Source organism: Erinaceus europaeus, chromosome 23, assembly GCF_950295315.1.
Source record: "Erinaceus europaeus chromosome 23, mEriEur2.1, whole genome shotgun sequence".
Classification (NCBI taxonomy): Eukaryota; Metazoa; Chordata; class Mammalia; order Eulipotyphla; family Erinaceidae; genus Erinaceus; species Erinaceus europaeus.
Window position 1 is genome coordinate 11,022,001 of NC_080184.1, and position 18,023 is coordinate 11,040,023.

General features: G+C 40.2%; 1 protein-coding gene across 1 annotated transcript; it reads right to left on the reverse strand.

The window, feature by feature from the left end:
• Positions 1-239: 239 nt before the first annotated feature.
• Positions 240-1,163, reverse strand: LOC103116089 (olfactory receptor 7A5-like). The gene has a single exon (XM_007525952.2). It carries the CDS (start codon positions 1,158-1,160, stop codon positions 240-242), a length of 921 nt encoding a protein of 306 aa, XP_007526014.1. The 5' UTR covers positions 1,161-1,163.
• Positions 1,164-18,023: the final 16,860 nt, after the last annotated feature.

Consider the following 18,023-nt stretch of genomic DNA (forward strand, 5'->3'; position numbering starts at 1 on the left):
GGTGGGGGGTGAGTACGGGTCCAAAAAATGGATGACAGAGGACCTACTGGAGGTTGTATTGTTATGTGGAAAACAGAAATGTTATGCATGTACAAACTATTGTATTTACTGTCGAATGTAAGAACATTAATTCCCCAATAAAGAATTTTTTAAAAAAAGAAAAGTCTCATGATCCTGAGATTCCTAGTTCAACATTAAGCAGTTCTGTAGCAAAGAACCTCTCATGCATAAGGTGGTTCTTAGTGGAAGAGTTTAGTTAGGGCCTGCTGTATGTCTTTGTTCCTAAGACTGTAAATAAAGGGGTTCAACATAGGTGTTATTACTGTATACATCACTGAGGTTATTGCAGTTTCTCTGGAGTTTTCTGTAGCTGCAGAACTAAGATACACTCCCAGACCTGTCCCATAGAACATGAAGACAACACAAAGGTGAGACCCACAGGTGGAAAATGCTTTGTACTTGCCACTAGCCGTTGAGATTCTCAAAATGGAGCTGATGATCTTCGAGTAAGAAAATAGGATACCCGTGAGAGGGATAATACCCAGGATTCCTGCTGCAAGATAGATGACCAGTTCATTCAGGGATGTGTCTGAACAAGCAAGCTGGATCACCTGGTTTAGCTCACAGAAAAAGTGAGGGATCTCCAACTCTGTGCAAAAAGACAATCTCAAAACCATCAAGCCATGCAGCAAGGCATCCATGAGACTCAAACACCAGGATGCCAGAAGCAGGATGCCACAGAACTTGGGGTTCATGATGACCATGTAGTGCAGCGGATGGCAGATGGCCACAAAACGGTCGTAGGCCATCGCCGTCAAGAGGAAATTGTCTAATCCCCCCAAAAGCAGGAAACAAATAATCTGGCTGAGGCAGCCCACGTAGGTGATGACTTTGCTTTGCAACTGGAAGTTCAGAAGCATCTTGGGGAGGGTGGTGGAGGTGAAGCAGATGTCAGCAAAGGAGAGATTGGAGAGGAAGAAGTACATGGGGGTGTGGAGGTGGGAGTCAGTGATACTGGCCAGGATTATAAGGAGATTGCCAAGGAAGGTGATCAGATACATGAATAGGAACAACCAGAAGAGAAGGTGTTGTACGGACACTTCTTCTGAGAGTCCCAGGAGGATAAACCCTGATGTTTGTGTTTGGTTTTTTGGTTCCATGGAACTGATGCTGCTGCTGGAATTACAAGAGCAATATAAATTTAGTCCATAACATAGATCAAGAAATGATATTATTAAAGCCAATGATGTTATTAATTTTTAGTTTTTTAATATTTATTTATTTATTGGATAGAGACAGTCAGAAATCAAGAGGAAGTGGGAGACAGAGAGGGAAAGAGACAGAGAGACACCTGCAACCCTGCTTCACCACTCACAAAGCTTTCCCCCTGCAGGTGGTGACCGGGGACTCAAACCTGAGTCCTTGAGCAGCGCAACTCAACCAGATGCCCCACCACCTGGCCCCTGATGTTATTAATTTAAACGTAGTCAGAGGTCAGGCATCAGTTGAGCGCACACGTTGCAATGCACAAGAACCTGGATTCCACCCCTGGGCCCCACATGCAGTGAGAGAAGTTTCATGAGTGGTGAAACAGTGCTGTAGGTGTCTCTCTTTCTTTTCCCCCATTTTATTAGTGATTTAATATTAATTTATGAAATTACAGGATAACAGGGTACAACCTCACACCATTTCCAATGGAAACTTCCCTATTCTTTATCCCTCTGAGAGTATGGACCAATGATATTTATGGGTTGCAGAAGACAGAAGGTCCAGTTTCTGTAATTGCTTCTCCACTAAAATGTACACATTGGCAGGTGGATCCATACCCCTAACCTGTTTCTCTCTTTCTCTAGTGGAGCAGGACTCTGGGGAGGTGAGGTTCTGGAACACATTGGTGAGGTCACCTGTCCAGGGAGGTGAGGATGACATCACAGTAGCATTTGCACCTTGGTGACTAAATGGTAGTAGGATATAAAGCAAATTGTTCAACAAACCGGCACCCAAAGGTGAGAAGAGGGCAAACTAAAATAGGGATCTTCATGTAGGAGGAAGCTGGGAAGTTTTTTTTAGATAAATTCCATGTGGCTCATGATTTTAGTAATTTTTTTGCCTGAGCTTGATTGTTAGTGTACAGGTGGAGGAGTAAAAGTAGTGTCTGGGGAGATGGTGTCAGAGTTGAAAATAGGACTAGAAAGCTGGATTAGGGCAGAGAGTAGCTCCCAAATATGAGAAGAGTATATAAATACCATTAACTGTTAATCCCAACTATCTGGCCTAGGACCCATGCCTATATTTAGCACAGAAGCCTATGTAACCTCTGCATCCCTGTCAATCTAGGCTCACAGTCCATGGTCACAGCTAGGAACATTCTAGGCTGCACTCATTTCAGGACCCGTCTTCCTCAAATGGCTGAGTATGTTGACCCAGCGTCCCTTCAGAGAGTGAGGCAGTTTCTACCATTGATATTCTACATTGAGGGCAATATCCTGTAGAGGCCTGCAAGAGGGTTTATGAGGTAATGTCTCTACTATTATCCTCCTCTCGCTCCCTCTGGGTCCGGATGGAGTTGATAGAGTTCAGAGCCTTCTGGTTACTGACCCTATCATTTATCTCCCACTGGGAGTATGGATCAAAATTATTTTGGGGTGCAGAAGTTGAGAGTTCTGACTTCTGCAGTTGATTCTCTGCTGGACATAGCTGGCAGGTGGATTCATACTTCTAGTCTATTTCTGTCTTTCCCTAGTGGGATAGGGCTCTGCTGAGGTGAGGTTCCAGGACACATTGGTGAGGTATATGATCCATTTTTTTCCTCTTGATTAATTCTTAAATCCTACATGTGAAGGCGATCATCTGATGTTTTCTCTCTTTCTGGATTAATTCTCTCAGAGCGGACCTCTTTTGTTTCAAAATAATGATATTGTCTTTTCCAACAATTGAATATTATGTTATTCAATAAGTTATACAAATCCATAAAAGTGATATTTTTTCAATATATTCATAATGGGGAGTAAGGATTGACCTGCCAATGCTCAAATCCCGTGGAGAAGCAATTACAGAAGCCAGAACTCCTGCCTTCTGCATGCAAAAAACAACTTTGATTTGTACTCTCAGCGGGGAAGAAGTGACAGGCAGAAGAGGATAAGAAGACTCTGAACTCCAGCTCCATCAGGACCCAGCGAGAGAGGATAAAAAGGGGAGAGATATTTTGATCTAGTAACACAGTTATTTGTGGCCTGCTGTCTTGTGCAGAAGAGAGAACTGGACCTGGGAGAAAAGGGGGCACAGTTATGTACAAATGTAGACAGAAAGTTGTAGAGATGACAGTTAACACATGTCTGTACCTTGGGAGAACCATGGTAGTTTGCAATGGAAGAATCTGAGATCCAGAACTCTGGTGGTGGGAATGGTATGGAATTTTATCACTGTTGACATGTAATCTTGTAAATCAATATTGAATCGTTAATAAAAATTAGAAAAAAAATCATCATCTATTTAATGGTAAAATGAATAAAATATATTGAATAGCTCTATTATTTAAGTAATGCAGCAAATTAAGAGCACATGATGCAAAACACAGGGACCAAAGCAAGGATCCTGGTTCAAGTCCCTGGCTCCCCATCTTCAGGGGGGGTCACTTCACAGGTGGTGAAGCAGGTCTTCAAGTGTCTATCTTTCTTGTCCCCTCCTCTCTCAATTTCTCTTTGTCCTATGCAGCAACAAAGACAGAAACAACAACAATAACAACAAAAGCAACAAAATGGAAAAGATGGCTTCCAGGAGCAGTGGATTCGTGGTGCAGGCACCGAGCCCCTGCGATAACCCTGGAGACAATTAGTTAATTAGTTAATTAACTAATTAATTAAAGACATGTTTAGGAGATCCCAAATAACATCTGCTATATTCTTACCTTTGGGTTACTGATTACTAAACAATCTGTTCTACTTTATATCTTAATGTTTTTCAGCCACCCCGTTGAAGACACTACCATGACGCCAACCTGACTTCTCTGGGCAGATGACCTCACTAGTAGGTCCTGGAACCTCATTTCTTCAGAGCCCCACCCCCCTAGGGAAAGGTAGAAATAGACTAGGAGTATGGATTCACCTGTCAACACCCATGTCAAGTGTAGAAGCAGTTATAGAAGCCAGACCTTCCACCTTCTGCACCCTATAAAAATCTTTGGTCCATACTCCCAGAGGGATAAAAAACAAGGAAGCTTCCAATGGAGGGGATGGGACATCGAACTCTGGTGGTGGGAATTGTACCCTTGTTATCTTACAATCTTGTTATCCATTATTAAATCACTAATAAAAAAGAATAACATATCAAGCAAAGAAATTTCCAGTTAACAGGAGCAGAATACACATTCATTGTAAGCCTGACAGGACATTCTACAAGGTACACCATATATTAATATTAGCCTAGAAAGAAATAATAACAAATTCAAGGAGATAAAAATCTCTCTGTGCCTTCCTCTCTATATATCTCTCTCTCCTTAAAATAGAACAAAATATATAATAAAGAAGATAATAATAATACCAGATACCTGTGGGGCTGGACGTGGAATGAAAGTAGGAATTAACAATATTACAAATTGGAAAAATTCTGATAGAATAGTAACTCACAAGGTATATCACACATGTTACCATGAATAAATACTCAGGTTCAAACTCTTCATCCCTCCTTCAGGAAGGAAACTTCAGGAGGAGCGGAACATTGCTGCAGGTATCTCTCCTTCTCTTTGTCTTTTCCTGTCTACCATGTTTGGGAGATACTGTCTGATCCAGCTTTCTAGTCCTATTTCCAACCCCTGACACCATCTCCCCAGACAATAACCACATGCATGTTAGCTGTGGGGCTCAGCGCCTGCACTAGGAATCCTCAGCTCAGGGAGGCATTTGTTCCATCCCCATGTCCAGTGGAGAAGCAATTACAGAAGCCCAATCTCTCACCTTTTGCATCCCATAAAGATCTTTGGTCCATACTCCCAGAGGGATTAAGAACAGGAACCCTTCCTTCCAATGGAGGAGAGGATATATGGAACTCTGGTGGTGGGAATTGTGTGGAATTGTACCCTTCTTACCCAACAATCTTGTCAATCGTCAATAAACCACTAATAAAAATTGTAAAAAAAAATGAAATAGAAATAAAACACTATAAGGTGGTGCACCTGGTTGAGCACAAGGACCCAGGTTCAAGCCCCAAGTCTTACACCTGCAGAGTGAAAACACCATGAGTGGTGAAACAGGGCTGTAGATGCCTCTGTCTCCTCTATCACCACCTTCCATCTCAACTTCTGGCTATCTTTGTCATATTAATAAAGATAGTTAAAAAAAAATAGAACAAATACCTGAACTCAGGATACAATGTGACAGCCAAAAATGGAATCTTTTTCTATACACAGTGAATTATGTGAAAATGCAAGTTAAGAAAACAATAGTCCCGGGAGTCTGGCGGTAGTGCAGCGGGTTAAGTGCACGTGGTGCCAAGCGCAAGGATCGGAGTAAGGATTCGGGTTCCATCCCCTAGCTCCCCACCTGCAGGGGAATCGCTTCACAAGTGGTGAAACAGATCTGCAGGTGTCTATCTCTCTGTCTTCTCCTCCTCTCTCCATTTCTGTCTGTCCTATCCAACAACGATATAAATAATAATAACAAGGGCAACAAAAGGGAATAAATACATATTAAAAAATTAAAAAGAAAAGAAAACAATAGTCCCTTTGTGACATCAGCAAAAGTAACAACGTGTTATCAAATGGTAGAAATGTTATACAATTATTCCTTTAAATGTTTATTGCCAGGTTATTTCCTCCCTACACTGGAGTTTCTGTCTGTATGATTACACAACTTTTTTTTTTTTACACTGAGGGTGAGAAACAGGGAAAAGCAGAGAAAGAGAAGGAGAGATAAGACAACAGTGTTTCGCCAGGTGTCTGATTCTGTTATGCGGTCTCCAGAGACTTGAACCAAAGTCCCTGTGCATGTTACTGTGTACAGGCCATCTCTTGACCTTTATTTACTTATTTTATATAAATAACCACAAATATAGTTGCCAGAAAAAGTATGTTCACTAACAGGAATTAGTATTGAGTTGTATAAATATTATTTATATTTCTGATCTAAGTTATCTGTGCATTATATGTATCTCAAATAATTTGTCCAGTTTTTTGAAACTTTTTTGAAATGGTATATTTTATTTTTAAAAATATTTTTATTTATTTATTATTGGATAGAGACAGAGAAAAATTGAGAAGGGGGAGAGAGAGAGGGAAAGGGACAGGGAGACACCTGCGGCCCTGCTTCATGAGTCGGGAAGCTTTCCCCCTGCAGGTGGGGACCAGGGGCTTGAACCTGGGTCCTTGTGCACTGTCGTGTGTGTGCGTAACCAAGTGCGCTATTGCCTGGCCCCAAAATAGTATATTTTCCAAAAGAGATCATAGTGAACAGATAGTATTTAAAAACTCATATCTCTTGTGGTCCGGGAGGTGGCACAGTAGATAAAGCATTGGACTCCCAAGTGTGAGGTCCTGAGTTCAATCCCTGGCAGCACATGTACCAGAGTGATGTCTGGTTCTTTGTCTCTCTCCTCCTGTCTTTCTCATTAATAATAAATTAAATCATTTTAAAAAACTCATATCCTGTTCAATAAAATGTAAAAAAAAAAAAGTTCACAGTCAATTCCAATAGAGAAATTTCAAAGGCTAACAAACTGAAGAATATATGTAATTAATAGTAATAAAGCAATTTAGTATAAAATTCTTTAGTATTTTCCATTGGTGTATTAAATAATATTTATTGTTTTAAGGAGTGAATATTCACCATGAGAGAAGATACTGTGAAATGCATGTTTCATGAAACAATCTGTTTCTTTTTTTTTTAAGTATTTTATTTGCTTTATTTTTTTTTTCCTCCAGGGTTATTGCTGGGCTCGGTGCCTGCACCATGAATCCATGGCTCCTGGAGGCCATTGTTCCCCCTTTTTGTTGCCCTTGTTGTTGTATCCTCGTTGTGGTTATTATTATTGCCATTGTTGATGTTGTTCGTTGTTGGATAGGACAGAGAGAAATGGAGAGAGGAGGGGAAGACAGAGAGGGGGAGAGAAAGACAGACACCTGCAGACCTGCTTCATCCCCTGGGAAGTGACTCCCCAGCAGGTGGGGAGCTGGGGCTCGAACCGGGATCCTTAGCTTTGCGCCACATGCGCTTAACCCACTGCGCCACCGCCCAACCCCCTATTTGCTTTATTTTAAGGAGGAGAGAGAGAGAAAAATATAGAGGGAAAGATACAGAGAGAAAGATAGACACAGAGACAGAAACAGGACAAAGACTAGAGCCCTGCTCAGCTCTAATAGTGGTTCTGGGGAATGTACCTGGGACCTCAGAGCCTCAGGCATGAAAGTCTTTTGCAGAACCATTGTGCTGAACCACTGTCTGTCTCCGCTGTCTTCACCTTTCTGAAAAACTCAGATCAGCTTCAAACACATCTCATTCTAAAAAAAAAAAAAAAAAAAAAAAAAAAAAGCTCACTTTTACACATGCACACTTAATCCTTTTTTTCCTATATGCTGAACTGTAGAGCTCTTTAAAAATATTTTATTTATTTACTAATGAGAAAGTCAGGAGGAGAGAGAGAAAGAACCAAACATCACTGTGGTACATGTGCTGCCAGGGATTGAACTCAGGACCTCATGCTTGAGAGGCCAGTGCTTTATCCACTGTGCCACCTCCCAGACAACCTGTAGAACTCTCTAAATATATTCTATTTTAACTATAAATACTTTCAACACCTATATCTTTTTTTTTATCTCAAACAGAGTTTCCTTCTTATCACTTAACTATCACCAATGGTCCTTGTATTGCTGAGTGAAATAGACAGTTTTGAACAAGTTAAATGGCTCAACTAAAATACATTTTTAATTTTATTATTAATTTTTTATTATCTCTACTTATTGGATAGAGACAGCCAGACATACAGCCAGAAGGGGGAGATAGAGAAGGAGAGAGACAGAGAGACATTTGCAACCTTGCTCCACCACTTGTAAAGCTTTCCCCCCTAACAGTGAGGACTGGGGACTTGAACCCGAGTCCTTGCACATGTAACAGGTGCACCATCACCCAGCCCCAACCAACAATAACTTATTCATTCAATCAAGCTAGACCAATGGTATTCTTGTCCCAAGGCTTATCTCAATCTCATGTGACCTTTGGTAAAATTTCTCCACTTTCATTCTCTTTGAGTCTTTTCTGAAATGTTCACAACTAATTCCAGTAGAGAATTTCAAAGGCTAACAAAGTGAAAACATAGGCAGCCTCACCAGTAGTAAAGTAAGTGCAACATAAAATTATTTAGTATAATCCATTGATGTATTAAAGGATATTTATTGTTTTAAGTGAATAAGATACTATGAAATACATGTTTCTTTTTCTTTTTTTTTAAGGACTTTGGCTCAAGCCCCCAGTCCCCAAGTGCAGGAGGAAAGCTTTGCAAGTGGTGAAGCAGGGCTGCAGATATTCTCCCATTCCATATCTCTCTCTCTCTCTCTCTCCCCTATATCTCCCCCCTTCCTCTCAATTTCTGACTGTCTCTATCCAATAAATAAAGAAAATAACAATTAAAGAATAAATAAGTTACACTTGATCTACTTAACTTGTTCAAAACTGTCCATTCCACTCAGCAATACAAGGACCATTGGTGATGTTTATGTGATAGGAAGGAAACTCCATTTGAACTGTAAAAGGATATGGGAGGGGTTTGAAAGTATTTCTAGTTAAAACACAATATATTTAAGATTTACAGTTTAGCATTGGTTGAGTCTTTTCTCTTTGAATCTTTTCCTGGACTTTCAGACTTACCTGGAATGGTGTTTAGAGAAGGATTTCTTCATGTGAAAAGTCTGTATTCCTTCCTGGATGCTTGATAATGAAACCCAAAGCTGTGTTTCCAGACAACAGGAAGTAGTCAAGTGTTGAGTCTTGAAGCATATATAGGATGCCAGAAGCATCAACCAAGTCCTAGCCAGCACTAGGTTGGTTAAGATGAGGAACACTGGTTGAAGGAGCTATTTACAGATCCCTATGTCTGTTCATTAAGTATGTTAAGTCCTTTTACTCCAAACCCTAAACTTATAATTTCCCTGGGGGCACTGGACTGGACAGACAGGCAACTTTTCTTAATGATTCTTTGATCCTGAGAGAACAGATGAGGAGCCAAGTGAATCCACTTTGCTTTACTTTTTTTTTTTTATGAACTTTTTAGTCACCAAGAGTCTAATATTAATCTTCTAGGTAGCTTCTGGCAAACCCAAGTTCAACTCTTCAGGAGTCTCTAAGACTAAACAATGTCTTGATCAGACACCTTGAATTTTCAAAGATTATGTGGAAACAGACCCAGAAATCATCAGAAAAAAAAACTTCTGATATTTCTTCTTTTCTTTTTTTTTTTTAGTTTTTAATTATTTATGTATTTACTCCCTTTTGTTGCCCTTATTGTTCTTTATTGTTATAGTTATTGATGTCATTGTTGTTGGATAGGACAGAAAGAAATGGAGAGAGGAGGGGAAGGCAGAGAGAAGGAGAGAAAGACAGACACCTGCAGACCTGTTTCATTGCCTGTGAAGCAACTCCCCTGCATGTGGGGAGCTGGGGGCTCGAACCGGGATCCTTACGCCGGTCCCTGTGCTTGGCACCATCTGTGCTTAACCTGCTGCACTACCACTCAATTCCCATATTTATTCTTTACTTTGCTTTTCTTTTCTTGCCTCCAGTTGGTGGGGCTTGGTGCTGGCATGTATGAATTCACTGCTCCTGATGGCCTTTTTTTTTTTTTTTAATGGATTGGGCAGAGAGAAACTGAGTGAGGATGGGGAAACGGAGAGCGGAAAAGATAGATACCTGAAAAACCACTTATGACACTTTCCCCTGGAGGAAGGGAGCCAGGGGCTAGAACCCAGATCCTTGTGCTTAGTACTATGTCTGGGATGCATTGGATCGACCTTCCCATGATGCATCCCGTGAGTACCCATTCATTGGGGAAACTGACGATCCTTCCTAGCCGACTGAATCCACATGGATCCCAGTCACTTTCAAAGCCAGCAACAAGCAGCTCCTGACAGCTTTCAACCTGACCTGTTGACTGGCTACGGAAGAAGGGCAAAGGCTAGAAGTACTATGTCTCCTACTGCCTGGCCCCCTGATATTCATTTAACATTACAGAGAAGTGAGTTTCTTCCATTCATTCTTTCTTTCTCTTTTTTCTTTGTTTAACATAACATGTTGGTATGCTTCTAGTTCTGCTTCTAGTTCTGCTTCTGGGATTCCTTCTGTTCCATTGCTTGACATTGTGGTCTATTTATATGATCATTCTGTTACATTAGTTTGGTCTCACTCCCCCTGCCTCCGGGAGATTGTGGTTTAGTTTGCCTTTTCACACTTCTCCCTTCTCCCTGCCCCCTATGCTAGATACTTCCTTGGTTCCTGACTCTGCTGCCGGAGGAGAAAGATGCAGGACATATTTGAGTTGTGATTAGATTAGTTTTTTGAACCGTTCACTCGTGAATAAAGAAATATTGTTTCTCCACTCAGCCATGTGTCCCTGGTCATCTGTCTCCCGCCACAAAGCTAGCCCGGCCTAATGGCGCCCTGAACACTGACGACAGTAACATTTATTCAGATACAGTTATGGTTTGAACATTTAATGTTATGTTTTTTTAACTTTATGGCCTGTCTTGGTGGGGAGTCACAAGAAGTTAAGCATCTTAACTTCCAAAATGAAGCAATATTTTTTGCTCCGGTCAAACTATGTAAATGAAAGAATGAAAAAAATACATTCTCATGGACTGTTAACTTTGTGTTCAAACTTCTACTTCTCACTTCCACACTAGAAGTGTATGCCTTTATTTATTTATAGTTTTATTTTATAGAGGTAGGGCTAAGGGTTTACAGTACAGCTGTTGACATATAGATACAAAAGTAAATTCTAAGTGGATCAAGGACTTGGATGTTAGACCATAAACTATCAAATACTTAGAGGAAAATATTGGCAGAACTCTTTTCTGCATAAATTTTAAAGACATTTTTCAATGAAACGAATCCAATTACAAAGAAGACTAAGGCAAGTATAAACCTATGAGACTACATCAAATTAAAAAGCTTCTTCACAGCAAAAGAAACCACTACCCAAACCAAGAGACCCCTCACAGAATGGGAGAAGATCTTTACATGCCATACATCAGATAAGAGTTTAATAACGAACATATATAAAGAGCTTGCCAGACTCAACAACAAGACAACAAATAACCCCATCCAAAAATGGGGGGAGGACTTAGACAGAATATTCACCACAGAAGAGATCCAAAAGGCCGAGAAACACATGAAAAAATGCTCCAAGTCTCTGATTGTCAGAGAAATGCAAATCAAGACAACAATGAGATATCATTTCACTCCTGTGAGAATGTCATACATCAGAAAAGGTAACAGCAGCAAATGCTGGAGAGGCTGTGGGGTCAAAGGAACCCTCCTACACTGCTGGTGGGAATGTCAATTGGTCCAACCTCTGTGGAGAACAGTCTGGAGAACTCTCAGAAGGCTAGAAATGGACGTACATTATGACCCTGCAATTCCTCTCCTGGGTATATATCCTAAGGAACCCAACACATCCATCCAAAAAGATCTGTGTACACATATGTTCTTGGCAGCACAATTTGTAATAGCCAAAACCTGGAGCAACCCAGGTGTCCAACAACAGATGAGTGGCTGAGCAAGTTGTGGTATATATACACAATGGAATACTACTCAGCTGTAAAAAATGGTGACTTAACCGTTTTCAGCCGATCTTGGATGGACCTTGAAAAAATCATGTTGAGTGAAATAAGTCAGAAACAGAAGGATGAATATGGGATGATCTCACTCTCAGGCAGAAGTTGAAAAACAAGATCAGAAAAGAAAACACAAGTAGAACCTGAAATGGAATTGGCATATTGCACCCAAGTAAAAGACTCTGGGGTGGGTGGCTGGGGAGAATACATGTCCATGAAGGATGATAAATGACATAGTGGGGGTTGTATTGTTATATGGGAAACTGGGGAATGTTATGCATGTACAAATTATTGTATTTACTGTTGAATGTAAAACATTAATTCCCCAATAAAGAAATAAATTTAAAAAAAATAAAATAAAATATATGTCCAGTACTTTTTACTGCCCTTATTTTTAAAAAAAAGATGATGAGGTACAGAAGGTGAATGCATTATTCTTAATATTCCTGAAATTCCAAGATCCCAGGTTCAGTCCCCAGCTTCACCATAAGCTAGAGCTGAGCAGTGCTGTGGCATTTCTTTCTGTATCTCTCTCATTAAAATAAAATAAGTTATATATATATTTACTTCTTATTGGGGGACTAATGTTTTTACAGTCAACAGTAAATACAGTAGTTTGCACATTCATAACATTTCTCAGTTTTCCACACAACAATACAACTCCCACTAGATCTTCCTCAGCCATCATGTTCCAGGACCTGTACTTGCCCCCACACTTTTTTTTTTTTACTTTGGTGCAATCCACCAATTCCAGTTCAGGTTCTACCTGTGTTTTCTCTTCTGATCTTGTTTTTTAACTTCTGCCTGTGAGTGAGATCATCCCATATTCATCCTTCTGTTTCTGACTTATCTCACTTCACATGATTCCTTCAAGCTCCATCTGAGATGAGGTGAAGAAGGTGAATTTACCATTTTTAATAGCTGAATAGTATTTCATTGTGTATATAGACCATAACTTGCTCAGCCACTTATCTGTTGTTGGAACCTAGGTGGCTTCCAGATTTTGGCTATTACAAATTGTGCTGCTATGAACATAAGTATACATAAATCTTTTTGGATGAGTGTTTTTTGTTCTTTGGGATATATCCCCAGGAGAGGAATTGCAGGGTCACAGGGTGGGTCCATTTCTAGCCTTCTGAGAGTTCTCCAGACTGTACTCCACAAGGGCTGGACCAATTGACATTTCCACCAGCAGTGCAGGAGGGTGTCTTTGACCCCACAAACTCTCCAGCGTTTTTTGCTGCTACCTTTTCTGATGTATGACATTCTCACAGGAGTAAAGTGATATCTCACTGTTATCTTTATTTACATTTCTCCAACAATGAATGACTTGGAGCAATTTTTATATTTCTCGGCCTTCGGATCTCTTCTGTGGTAAATATTCTGTGCATGTCCTCTCCCCATTTTTGGATGGAGTCGTTTGTTTTCTTGTTGTTGTGTTTGGTGAGCTCTTCATATATTTTGGTTATTGGCCTCTTGTCTGATGTATGGCATGTGAAGATCCTCTCCCAGTCTGTGAGGGGTGTCTTTGTTTGGGTAGTGGTTTCTTCTGCTATGCAGAAGATTTTTAATTTGATGTAACACTATCTGTTTATTCTTGCCTTAGTCTTCTTTGTAATTGGATTCGTCTCATTCAACATGTCTTTAAAATTAATACGGAAAAGAGTTCTGCCAATATTTTCCTCTAAGTTTCTGATCTAACATTCAAGTCCTTGACCCACTTGAAATTCACTTTTGTGTTTGGTTTACTTTCATTCTTCTGCATGGTCCAACCCATTTCCCCCTAAAATATATTTTTTAATTAACTTAAACTTCTACTCGTAAAACAAACATTTTGCAATTTCACAGTTAAAAAATATTATCCTGCCTTAAATGTTAACCATAAGACGGTAAGGAAACCCTCTTCTAGACAATTTCTTCTCTGACTGAATGTGTTTCTTTGAACCATCCAGGACAACATATAACTCACACATAGATTTAATTCATCTGGTCCCAGGATCCCATAGATGATAAAGATAAAATACCATTCTGGGTGATATTACTGTAATAAACCCTTGTCTGTGGGTTACTCTTTGAATAGTGAGGTTCTAGTCCTATGTTGAAGGTTGTTCAGGTAGTTAGAATTTTTGAATAAACAATATCTCTATAATCTTCTTTGATTTTTTCCCCTTTATGGGGGGATTAATGGTTTATAGTTGACAGTAAAATTTAGTAGTTGGTACATGTGTAACATTTCTCAGTTTTCCACAGAACAATCTAACTTCCTCTAGATTCTCCTTTGCCATCATGTTCCAGGACCTGAAACCCCCACCACCCACCCCAGAGTCTTTTACTTTGGTGCAAGACACCAAACCCAGTCCAAGTTTTTTTTTTTTTAATAATTTATTTCTTTATTGGGGAATTAATGCTTTACATTCAACATTCAACAGTAAATACAATAGTTTGTACATGCATAACATTCCCCAGATTCCCATTTAACAATACAACCCCCACTATTTCATTCACCATTTTTCGTGGACCTGTATTCTCCCCACCCAGCCACCCACCCACCCCAGAGTCTTTTACTTTGGTGCAATCCTCCAATTCCATTTCAGGTTCTACTTGTGTTTTCTTTTCTGATCTTGTTTTTCAACTTCGGCCTGAGCGTGAGATCATCCCGTATTCATCCTTCAGTTTCTGACTTATTTCACTCAACATGATTTTTTCAAGGCCAGTCCAAGTTCTGCTTTGTGTTTTCCCTTCTGTTTTTATTTTTCAGCTTCTCTGCATTTGATTCTTTTATGTAACAGCCCTTGAATGTTATCACATAACCTTCTTCTCCTTCCTTCTTTTCTCCCTTATCTTTCTTTCTTTCTTTCTTTCTCTTTTTTTTTTTTTTGGTATAGACTCAGAGAGAATTGTGAGCAAAGGGGGCAACAAAGAGAAAACCTATAGCTCTGTTTCACCACTTGTGAAGATTGGGAATTTGAACCCAGGTCCTTAGGCATGGTAATATGTGCTGTCTATTATGTGTTCCACTGCCTGGCCTCCATGTAGCATGCTTCTGAAAATTATCTTGTCGTGGGTGGGGAGAATACAGGTCCATGAAAAACGATGAATGAAATAGTGGGGGTTGTATTGTTAAATGGGAATCTGGGGAATGTTATGCATGTAAAAAAAAAAAAAAAAAAGAAGAAGAAGTAGAAACGCAAAGCAGAAATTGACTGAGTTTGGAGTATGGCACCAAAGTAAGAAAGCAGAAGTGCACTAGAGTTTGCAGTGAGTACCCTCCCTAACACTTCCTCTCCACTATTCCAAGCTTTGGGTCCATGATTGCTCAACAATTTGTTTGACTTTGTATGTTAACTCTCTTTTCAGTCACCAGGTGCCAGATGCCATCAGGATGCCGGCCAGGCTTCCCTGGACTGAAGACCCCACCAATGTGTCCTGGAGCTCTGCTTCCCCAGAGACCCACCCTACTAGGGAAAGAGAGAGGCAGACTGGGAGTATGGACCGACCAGTCAACGTCCATGTTTAGCAGGGAAGCAATTACAGAAGCCAGACCTTCTACCTTCTGCAACCCTCAATGACCCTGGGTCCATGCTCCCAGAGGGATAGAGAATGGGAAAGCTACTGGGGAGGGGGTGGGATATGGAGATTGGGTGGTGGGAATTGTGTGGAGTTGTACCCCTCCTACCCTATGGTTTTGTTAATTAATCCTTTCTTAAATAAAAAAAATTTAAAAAAAGAGAAAAAAAGAAAATTATCTTGTCAGTTTTTTCTAAGGATGTCTGGGCCCTTAAGTGACAACAAATAGGTTATTTCTGAAAAAAATCTATGCAATAGAAAAAATAACTCCAACATAGTTCTGCACGCTAAGTTCCTACTTTTTAAAATTGTTTTTTAGAAAATGTTTTTATTTATTTATTATTGAATAGAGACAGAGAGAAATTGAGAGGGGAGGGAGAGAGAGAAAGAAAGAGACAGAGAGATACCTGCAGCCCTGCTTCACCACTTCCAAAGCTTCCCCCTGCAGGTGGGGACCAGGGGTTTGAACTCGGGTCTTTGCACAGTGTGCACTTAACCAGATGCACCGCCACCTGATCCCTATTTTTTTTTATTGTAAAAGAGAAATTAAGGTAGCAGATAGAATAAGTATGTTCACAATATACCTTTAAGGTAAGAAGCTTGCCCATGGTTATGCAGGTGTGGTTTGTGTAGTGACTATGATCCTCCCAATTTGGCAGAGAGTTGGAATAAGAGAGACAAAAGAGACCAGGAAAGAGTGACAAGTCAAGGAGTTTCATTGTAGTGAGAAAAGAAAATATTAAAGAAGATGACAGATTGTCTTCTTGGAGCCCCCAGAAGAAACTAGTTTTGTAGAAATCTTGATTTCATCTGTTGAGAATCATTTTAGACTTTTAGGGTCCAATACTACAGAATTCCCTGCCACCCCCCTTTTTTTGGCCTCCAGGGTTATTGCTGGGGCTTGGTGCTGGCACTATGAATCCATTGCTTCTGGTGGTTATTTTTTCCATTTTATTGGACAAAGAAAACCTTTGAGAGGAAGGGGAGATAGATGACAGATAGATAGATAGATGACAGATAGATAGATAGATAGATAGGCAGATAGAGAGAGATATGATAGATAGACCTACAGACATGCTTCACCACTTATGAAGCTTCCCCCCCTGCAGGTAGAAAACTGGGGGCTCAAACCCAGATCCTTGCTTGGGTCCTTGTGCTTTATACTATGTGCACTTAACTGGTGTGCCACTGCCCAGCTCTCTAGAATCCTAATTTGTTTCCTTCAAAACTGTGATGCAGTCATTTGTTGTAGCAGCAATAGACATGTAATAGAGACACAAATGGAACAAATCTTTTGTTTTCTTTTTAATTTCTTTATTGGAGGGATTAATGTTTTGCAGTTGGAGTAAATACAGTGGTTTGTACATGCATAACATTTCTCAGTTTCCCACATAATAATACAACCCCCACTAGGTTCTCTGTCATCCTTTTTGAACCTGTATTCTAACCCCCACCCACCCCAGAGTCTTTTACTTTGATGCAATACACCAACTCTAGCTAAGGTTCGACTTGTGTTTTCTCTTCTGATCTTGTTTTCCAACTTCTGCCTGAGAGTGAGATCATCCCATATTCATCCTTCTGTTTCTGATTTATTTCACTCAACATGATTTCTTCAAGCTCCATCCAAGATGGGCTGAAAACGGTGAAGTCACCATTTTTAATATCTGAGTAGTATTCCATTGTGTATCTAGACCACAACTTGCTCAGCCACTCATCTGTTGTTTGAATCTGGGTGGCTTCCAGGTTTTGGCTATTACAAATTGTGCTGCTATGAACATAGGTATACACAAAATTTTTTGAATGGGTGTGTTGGGTTCCTTGGGATATATCCCCAGGAGAGGAATTGCAGGGTCATAGGATGGGTCCATTTCTAGCCTTCTGTGAGATCTCCAGACTGCTCTCCACAGGGGATGGACCAATTGACATTCCCACCAGCAGTGCAGGAGGGTGTCTTTGACCCCATAACCTCTCCAGCATTTGCTGCTGTTACGAATAAATATTTTCTAGCTGACATCCAATATACAATTTTGAGAATCAGAAAGCCCAGTTTTGAGTTTTTAATCTGCACCTTAAACTTGGAGAGCCAATGGAATTATTACAAATGTTAATATCCTTACCTAAATAATAGCAGAGACTGTGTCTGTCCTTCTCAGGTAATAAATAAGTATAATAAGTGCATGAAAAGGAGTGACATAGATCTTTTCTATTATTAAATGAATGGGTATCACTGCTGAAAAGCTGAAATGGGCTGTTGTCCTATTTATTCCTTTATTTTAAAAAAAGTTTCATTAGTGATTTCATAATGATTAACAAGATTATAAGATAAGAGGGGTGCAACTCCACACTGTTCCCACCACCAGAGTTTAATATCTCATCTCCTCCATTGGAAGTTTCTCTATTTTTTTAACCTTCTGGGAGTATGGACCCAGGATCATCATGGGGTGCAAAAGGTGGAACTTCTGGCTTTTGTAATTGCTTCTCCACTGGACCTGGATGTTGTCAGGTGGATTCACACCCCCAGCCTGTCTCTATCTTACCCTGGTGAAGCAGGGCTCTGGGGAAGTAGGGCTCCAGGAGACATTGGTGAGGTTGTCTGCCCAGGGAAGTCAGGTTGGCATCATGGTAGCTGAAAATCATTAAGATA

What these genes read in the sequence shown, in the direction of transcription:
- LOC103116089 (XM_007525952.2), bottom strand. Translation starts at nt 1,160, where the DNA reads ATGGAACCAAAAAACCAAACACAAACATCAGGGTTTATCCTCCTGGGA.